This window comes from Andrographis paniculata, unplaced genomic scaffold, assembly GCF_009805555.1.
Source record: "Andrographis paniculata isolate CXL003 unplaced genomic scaffold, ASM980555v1 Contig75END, whole genome shotgun sequence".
Classification (NCBI taxonomy): Eukaryota; Viridiplantae; Streptophyta; class Magnoliopsida; order Lamiales; family Acanthaceae; genus Andrographis; species Andrographis paniculata.
Window position 1 is genome coordinate 372,347 of NW_026137612.1, and position 8,768 is coordinate 381,114.

The 8,768-nt window shown below is 33.1% G+C and overlaps 2 protein-coding genes across 5 annotated transcripts; both read left to right on the plus strand.

The window, feature by feature from the left end:
• The first annotated feature begins 873 nt into the window (after nt 1-873).
• LOC127266222 (dihydroneopterin aldolase 1-like) lies at nt 874-3,033 on the plus strand. 3 transcript variants are annotated; one of them, XM_051296385.1, is made up of 4 exons: nt 874-933; nt 1,079-1,305; nt 1,683-1,866; nt 2,475-3,033. In XM_051296385.1, exons 2-4 carry the CDS (start codon nt 1,299-1,301, stop codon nt 2,677-2,679), a joined length of 396 nt encoding a protein of 131 aa, XP_051152342.1. In that variant the 5' UTR covers nt 874-933; nt 1,079-1,298; the 3' UTR covers nt 2,680-3,033. The 3 variants fall into 3 exon arrangements, with proteins under 3 accessions (XP_051152342.1, XP_051152346.1, XP_051152343.1); XM_051296389.1 differs by having other exon boundaries at nt 1,079-1,209; XM_051296386.1 differs by lacking the exon at nt 874-933 and having other exon boundaries at nt 974-1,209.
• A 2,107-nt stretch (nt 3,034-5,140) lies between these two features.
• On the plus strand, nt 5,141-8,509 carry LOC127266383 (calcium-dependent protein kinase 26-like). Of its 2 annotated transcripts, XM_051296609.1 has the most exons (7): nt 5,141-6,204; nt 6,277-6,420; nt 6,816-6,968; nt 7,045-7,160; nt 7,710-7,877; nt 7,956-8,174; nt 8,268-8,509. In XM_051296609.1, exons 1-7 carry the CDS (start codon nt 5,382-5,384, stop codon nt 8,412-8,414), a joined length of 1,770 nt encoding a protein of 589 aa, XP_051152566.1. In that variant the 5' UTR covers nt 5,141-5,381; the 3' UTR covers nt 8,415-8,509. The 2 variants fall into 2 exon arrangements, with proteins under 2 accessions (XP_051152566.1, XP_051152565.1); XM_051296608.1 differs by having other exon boundaries at nt 7,710-8,174.
• The last annotated feature ends 259 nt before the right edge of the window (nt 8,510-8,768 follow it).

Genomic DNA, 8,768 nt, shown 5'->3' on the forward strand with positions numbered 1-8,768 from the left:
TGTTCGAACAGTCGTGGCTGGGTGTCTGCAGAGGTGGACTGATGCCGACTCTATTTGGTGTGTGTGTTTGGCCGAGAATTAGTGGATGATGGTAGATGATAATAATGTTTTTAGTTCGAACTTGCAGAAGATGTGTTAAAATTGTTGTTGGATATAGTGAAGATTTTGTTTGGTTTTCCTTTATTTTTTAAACAATAGAATTAGAAATTTATTTAGTAGAATATTGTTGGATTATATATTTTTATTTCTTAATTTATTATATGATATTTAGTAGAAAGATGGCGGTTGTGTAAATTTTGGATATATTGATGAATAATTTTTATTTGTAGTTCCGATTATAAAGAAGATATAAAAAAAACTTATGTTAAATTTTTAAAATGTAATTTATTTTGCATTCAAAAATATTTTTAAATAATACTATTATATTATAATCTTATATTTCAATTAAGAAATAAAAGTAAAATGCTAAAAAGTTAAATATTTACTTTATAATTGGATGGAGATAGTATAATTTATTGATATTATTTTATTTTTTATATTGATTACAAATATATATAATATATAAAGAAATTACTATTAAAAAGAATATAATTATAATTTTTTTCGTTAGATTTCACGGGTATCCAGCTAGTTATTTTAGAAAAATGATATAAAATGTGGGACGGACAGAAATGACAATGTGAACATAATAGGTGGGAAAGAGTGAGTAATAAAGTGTTTTCTGTCTTTAATAAATTATTCATTTCAAATGAATAGATAAAGTATTTTCTTTCTTTAATACAAAATCGAAATAAATTTGTTACTAGTAAAAAAAAACAAAAAAACAAATTTAATAAAAATAAAATAAAAAAATACACTGTAGGTATTGTTTCCAGCCAAGTCTTCTGTCAGTAATTCGTTTGTCTGTCTGCATCGCAGATCTGTGTGGAAATGGTAAGTTCACTCACCTCCTCTTCACCTCTAACTTTTTGCCGTTTCTGCGGTTTAAACTCGCTCAATAATCGCCCGAATCACGCCGATTCATACATAAACTAGCTATCGTGTAGATTGTCCTGTTGATGTCGTGTTTTTTGTTCAGGTTTTTGGTTCGCCGGTGGCAGACGCAGAACTGTGATTGTCGAGTCGGCGAACTGTACTGCTTTTCACATTAAGCGGTTAAAGGAGTGATTCACGACTAGGGATACCTCCATAGTCCATTCCATTCGAGAGGTATCTGCTAATTCCTGCGAAATCTTCCTCGTCGATTAGGTTATTGCAAATTCAATCCCGCTGTTCTTCCCGTACAGATTCTGGTAACCATGGATGGTATGGTGTTTTCCTTTTTCCTAAATTCAAGGTTTCCAAATTGTAGAGCTTTGCACTTTATCTTCCTTCAATGTACAAATCTGTGTTCGTATATGAATTGCAAGAAAAAAATTCATTGTTTTTGTTTTATCAGTTTTTGATTTGTGAACGCCACTGCCTTCTCAATCAAGACAAGAAATCCAGTATATCTTCAAAGAATTATTATCGCTATATTCTTTTAGTTTATCTTTCTGTGTTCTTCAAATGTTCTGAATAAATTCTTTACTTGAATGAATGTTTTGTTATTTTCAATGAGCAATTCGATACAATAATTGAATGTGCATATCAATGTTTTGCATTTGGTTTTCTGTTTTAGCTGATGTATCGAATTCGTACAGAAATTATGAAGGGAGACAAGCTTGTATTAAGGGGGATGATGTTTCATGGGTACCATGGGGTGAAGCCAGAAGAAAGAAAATTGGGCCAGAAATTCTTGGTGGATGTGGATGCCTGGATGGATCTTCAAGCCGCTGGGAATTCTGATAACCTCTCAGATACTGTCAGCTATACCGACATTTACCGGTGAGTGGAAAGCTTGTTTTCTGCATAAATTATCCGCCATTGATAGACAATCCAGTTGCTTTATGAGATTAGTTGGTAACCAGATCCATCCTCGTGCTTTTGTTGAAATTTAAACTAATGTTGTTGAGTATTTGATGTTAATGCCACTTTGCAACTCATTCACAATCTTTGCTTTCTATCACTTCTATGATTTGTGTTCATTTCAATTCACAAGATTCAAAATTTTTGATACAAATCTGGTCTTGAATGCGTGTTCTTGAGGCTGCTTTCGACGGACAATGATATGAATACAACAACTAGGCTTCTCTTTTTAAGATCTAATATGTGTTTTAGAGTTTCAATCATTTGAACACTACTATTATGAGATAGTAAATCATATTTAATCGAAGCTCCCTCACCCTGTTTTGAACCAATCTTTTCCATATCTATGGGATTCCTTCAATGGGTTTTTTCCAAATTTATCCAAGTAAACCAGCATGCGCTTAGTTAATTGAAATAATGTGAATGACAGTTAATACTTTAAATGTTAATTTACATTTTATAGGCTGTTTAACTATATTTGAATAATATTCATTCGTGTTAACTATCTTTTTTCTCGGAAAATTCAGCGTGGTTAAGGCAGTCATGGAAGGATCTCCCCACAACCTTCTGGAATCTGTAGCTCAACTGATTGCGACTACGGCATTGAGCAAGTTTCCCCAGGTTTCAGCTGTCCGGGTACAGGTAGGAAAGCCACACGTGGCTGTGGTTGGTCCTGTCGACTACTTGGGCGTCGAAATTATTAGACATCGTACCACTGGTGAGCAAACTTAAGGTAACTCTCTTCAACCTTAATTCTCGAACTTTCCTGTTGAACCTTCTTTGCTCGTTTGTTGCACATTCTGTTTATAATCGTCGCTACTCTGTCAAGTTTTCCCTGATAATTATGTTGAAAAGTAGAAGAATTTTCTCCTCTGTTGCTTGGCAACTCGGAAATGGCGTCGAAAGGGTTCCGATGCCGGGCTATTGTTGACATAGGGATAGACATAACTTAAGTCATGCTTGATGAAGGTAGAAAATAGAACAAAAGCTTGGGTGTGTTTGGATGTCCCAACCCCCTTTTTCTTTCTTCCTCTTCAAAAATATCAAAATACTACATCGGTCTGATTCCAAGGCTGTTTTTGCGTATTGATCTTTGAATATTAATTACTGTAACAAAACTTAGTGAAAAAAATTGAAAAAATACTTTTATCAATATCTTATAATAGTAATCGAATGATATTTGTGCAAAAAATTATACATGATAATGATATTTTTAATATGAAGTACAACGAAGCAAAAACTAAATATGATTTTAGAGGTGGACGGAGGGAGTATATTTTATATTAAGATTAAAAATATATATATATTCAAAATATCAAAATATTTATATATATATTACTCCTTTCGTCCTATCAGGTCATTCTCCATTTATGTTCTAAATTTGGAGCAGTATAGTTCTGTTTTCTTTAATATTTGTATTATATAACCATCATAGTTTTTTATAAATATATGTACAATTTTTTTTTTCTTAGAAATTATTATGTAAAATTATCTCATTTAAAAATAAAATTAGAGAGAAAAAAAAAACATATTAAATATTTATTTCAATCAAATGTGGAGTTAAAAATGGATCTTGTTGGAGAAATTCAGTGCAAAAAGTGTAATTCCATCCGCTATCAAAATATATACAAATTATTTTGAATGAGCACTATTTTTTATTAAAAATTACGCTCTTTTGATCATATACAAATTTTTAAAAAAAAAGGATAAAAAAAAAAATTCTCTTTATATTAAAAAATAAAAAGAATAAAATAAATATATTTTTGAATGACAATAAAAAAAAAATTAAAATATATATAAATTTAAATGACGAAAAAAAAGTAAATTTTACAAGAAATTACACCTAGAAGAAACATATATATAAATAAGATGAATTAATAATAAAAAAAATATATAACTTATCAGAAAGCACAGTCCAGCGACAATATTATACTCCCTCTGTCCTATTTGATATTTACACGGTATTTTTAGGTAATTAGGATTTTTGTTATAAAATGACAAATTTGTCCTTAATTTTGTGTATATAAAATGAAAGAATAAATAAAATAAGAATAAAAGAGTAAATTTTATGTATAAAAATATAAAAAGAATAATAATCGATTATATATTTCAAATAGAAAAATAAAACGTTGGTCCGCGGAGAGAATAGTAATTTTACAATTTTTATTCAAAAATTCTCCACCCCAACTAACTTCAGGCTTTAATTATATTATAAAAAATCAGACTCAATAAGGCAACTGCCGGCTGCAGGCCGACGTTAAACTTTATAAGAAAATATTTTTATTTAACTAATTAAAGATAGATAAATAAATTTGAATTATAAAATTCCGAGAGAGTTATTGGTTCACCACTTCCTCCCAAATATTCATTAGTAAATATTTGCAAGTGAGAGAATAATTGGAAAAAATAGTATAAGAAGATATAGAAAAAATAAAATAAAATCAATTTACTCGAATTAGCTAATTTATTTAGAAAAATTATATTTATATGATATTTTATTAAAAAAAAATAGTGAATTTTATTAAGAACCGTAGAGTTTAAACAATACTCCCTCCCTTCATGATAAATTGTCCATGTTACCGTAGATACGAAAATATATGTAAAGTATAATTATTAATTAATTAAGAAGTGTGCTGGTAAAAGTAATTATGATCATAATAAAAAAATTATAAATTAAAATTAAAATAACTAAATAATATAGTTAAGATTAAAAAATTATAAATTATGAAATTTAAAATATGATTAAAATATATAATTATATTTTTTTTAAAAAAATTATGTGAAACCGACGAAAATGAAAAATATGAACAATTTATATGGGACGGATAGAGAGAGAGAGAGAGAGAGAGAGAGAGAGTATTAATTTATGTCTGAAAACACAAATCAAACTTTCTAAAATTGCTATTAATACAAATTCAATCTTTTTTTTTTTTTTATTTCTTGTTTGAGAGTATTTTTATTTTAATATTGTTTGTTAAAAAAATAATCATTAAATCTACTTATATTTATAAATGTTAGATAATATATATAAATATATTAAATTGCAGCATCGTCAACAACAATAATAATGCAAAATGAAAAAATGTAAATTTGCTGGATTTATCGCATAAAATAATTAATTATAATAATTTGCAAAATAATTAATAAACGCGTTTTGGGTTTAGGAAACATTCCAACTGAAAAACCCGCCATTTCGACGCCTCCCAAATCCTCGTTTCTTCCCAGAATGTTAGAAATCTCCCAAACCCTAATCATGGCGGATTTCAATTCTCCATTTCCGAAGCTCACAGATTAATCATTTCGATTTAATTTTTCAGCTTCAAATCTACAGTTCATCCAATCTATTTCCGTCTGGGCAAAAATTTCTTATTCTTACAGTAAGTTTCCCCAATCTTACACCCAATCGATCTGTCCGAAATCTGAATTTCTACAGAATGGGAAACAATTGTATTACAAGCAGAATAACTAAGGACGGTTTCTTCAGCACAATTTCTCAATCTCTCGGCTGGTCGTCGAAGCCTCCAGATACGATTTCTTACAACAATCGCGAATCGGAAAGCGTCGATTCTAAATCTGTGGAGATTCAGCCGCCGGAAACGATGAAGATCGACGATCGAGCGTCTGTGATTCCTGAAACTGTTAAGGATGTAAGAAATTCCTCAGAAACTCCTAATCCATTACAATTAGAATTCGATGAACAGAGGAAATCCATTAATGTAAAGAGAACTATGAGTTTAGGTCTTAGGATTGATTCTGTGCTTAGAACAAAACAGGGGAGATTAAACGATTGTTTCGAATTGGGTCGAAAACTCGGGACCGGACAGTTCGGGACAACGTTTGTTTGCGTCGAAAGGACAACCGGCCGGCGGTTTGCGTGCAAGTCGATTGCGAAGAGGAAGTTGTCGACAGCCGAGGACATCGAGGATGTAAGAAGGGAGGTTGAGATAATGCACCATTTATCGGGTTGTCCGAATGTCGTCGCGATCCGCGGCGCGTACGAGGATGCCGTCGCCGTCCATGTTGTAATGGAGCTTTGCGGCGGCGGGGAGCTTTTCGATCGAATTGTGAAACGGGGGCATTACTCGGAGAAAAAAGCGGCGGAGCTTGCGAGGACGATCGTTGGCGTCGTCGAGACTTGCCATTCGTTGGGAGTTATGCACCGGGACCTCAAGCCGGAGAATTTCTTGTTTGTCGGCGACGAGGAGGATTCTTCGATTAAGGCCATCGATTTTGGATTGTCCGTGTTTTTTAAGCCCGGTGAGTTTGCGCGTAATCGAGCGCAATAGAAATGTTTTCTTTACATTGACAATGATGATCGATTTCGTGTAGGTCAAATGTTCGAGGATGTCGTCGGGAGCCCGTATTACGTTGCTCCAGAGGTTCTCCGTAAGCGGTATGGGCCTGAGGCCGACGTTTGGAGCGCCGGCGTTATCGTGTACATTCTCTTATCAGGGGTGCCCCCGTTTTGGGGCGGTAAGATATATCGATCTTTTTTTCTTTTGTTTTAAGAGAAAAGTCTAGGGTGTGTTTGTTTGTGGGTTTTACTTTTTGAATTTGGATTTTTAAATAGTAAAAAGTTGAATTTAATAGTTGTTTGATGTGATATAAATAGAAATTGACGTGATATTTTGAATGTAAAATAAATTTATAATATAATATAAAAAAAAATAATAATTGTTTGATTTTTAGATGGAAAAAAGAATCTTAATAGTAAAAACATATGGTACACAAAAGAACACCACCTAAAGGATCGTTAGGCCACACTTTCACGGTTCATATTAGTACTGGAAATCAAAATCAAACGAACTTTTTTTTATGATTCTTGTTCGATTGGTATGTCTTTTCACTCGGATTTCGATTTGGTGTAGAGAGCGAGCAAGAAATATTCGAAGAAATACTTCACGGCGACGTTGATTTCGACTCGGATCCTTGGCCCGAAATATCGGAAAGCGCCAAGGATTTAGTGAAGAGGATGCTCGTCCGTGATCCGAAGAAGCGATTGACGGCGCATCAAGTTCTTCGTGAGTTATTACATTGTGATCACGTTGCGTACACATTTTTTCGATGAAATTTTTAACGATGTAATGTTTCTCGTAGGCCATCCGTGGGTTTGTATCGACGGAGTCGCTCCCGATAAGCCTCTTGATTCTGCGGTTTTGAGTCGACTAATGCAATTCTCTGCCATGGACAAGCTCAAGAAAATTGCCCTTCGGGTATACAAACGATATATGCAAATACAACACATGATAATAGTTCACACAATACATATTATAATCGACTTCAACATATAAGCTATATTAACATAGCACATATATATATAAAATAAAACATACAACACATGCTAACAATCTATACAATATGTACGGTTAAATTATACTCCCTTCATCTCTTATCTATGTATAAATTTGTTTTTTACACAGAGTTTTAGAAATATTAGTATTATATTGAAGTTTGGTATGAATAACGTATAAATGACTCAAATAACCTCATTAGAATTGTGTGATATAAAGATAATAATATTTATTTAATATATTGTAAGTTGTAAGGGTATTTTTAATGTAAGTAGAAAGTACAATTACTAAAAAAAAATGAATACTATGTTATGAGACAGATCAAAATAATAAAAAAAATGAATAGATTGTTAAGGGACGAATGGAGTGTTTGATGTGCTGGTGCTGATTAATCCTATTCAGTAGGTTTATTTGTCCCTATCTATATATGTGATGTCGACAACCTTAAACGTCGGAACGACTCGCTCGTAGGTCATCGCCGAGAGCTTGTCCGAAGAAGAGATCGCGGGGCTCAAAGAAATGTTCAAAGCGATCGACACCGATAGCAGCGGTCACATTACGTTCGAAGAGCTAAAGATTGGCTTAAGACGATTCGGGGCCAACCTTAACGAATCCGAGATACTCGACTTGATGAGGGCTGTAAGTCTTTCTTCCTCGATCCTTCTTACATCCTTAAAAACACGAAACATTCCATCGCCTAAACGTTCCGGCGACCAGGCTGACGTGGACAACAGCGGCACGATCGACTACGGCGAGTTCATCGCGGCGACATTGCACTTGAACAAAATCGAGAAGGAAGACCATCTTTTCCGAGCCTTTTCGTATTTCGACAAAGACGGGAGCGGTTACATCACCCGGGACGAGCTCCAAGCGGCGTGCGTGGAGTTTGGGATCGAGGACGTCGAAGAAATGATCCAGGAAGCTGATCAGAACAATGTAAGAGTTTTTTTTTTTTTTTTTTTTTTTCCAACTCGTAAGAACATCGTAACTTAAGACATCTCTAACGGCGAATGTTGTCGATTGTCGCAGGACGGACAGATTGACTACAATGAATTTGCGACGTTGATGCTTAAAGGGAACGGCGATTGCGCAAAGACGGCGCCGGCGCCGGCGCCGGCGAGGAGGTTTCCGGGCAAGGTCGACGGTGGATTGAGGGGAGCAACGAAGGTTTTTTGAAGTATGATATTTGTGGTAAATTCTTTTGATTATTTGGGATCACTTAAAAGGCATGCAAGATTTCAATTATTATTCTTAAAAAATTATTAGTCATATTTATTTTTTTATTTTAACTATTATGTAAAATTAATTTTAATTTTTAAGTATCGAAATAAAAATTAATAAACTTTAGCTATTGATTTTATTCATTAATTTTTCTAGTACTGGTCTGAATTAATGTTCTATTTTTTTTGGTGTTTTGATTGTTACTGTCATTCTTACTATCATCTTTTTTTTTTTTAAATGAAAATGTGTCATTTATTTTAGGTGAAATTGTCTAAAATCAATATGTCCTTTGAAAATTCCCTATAATTT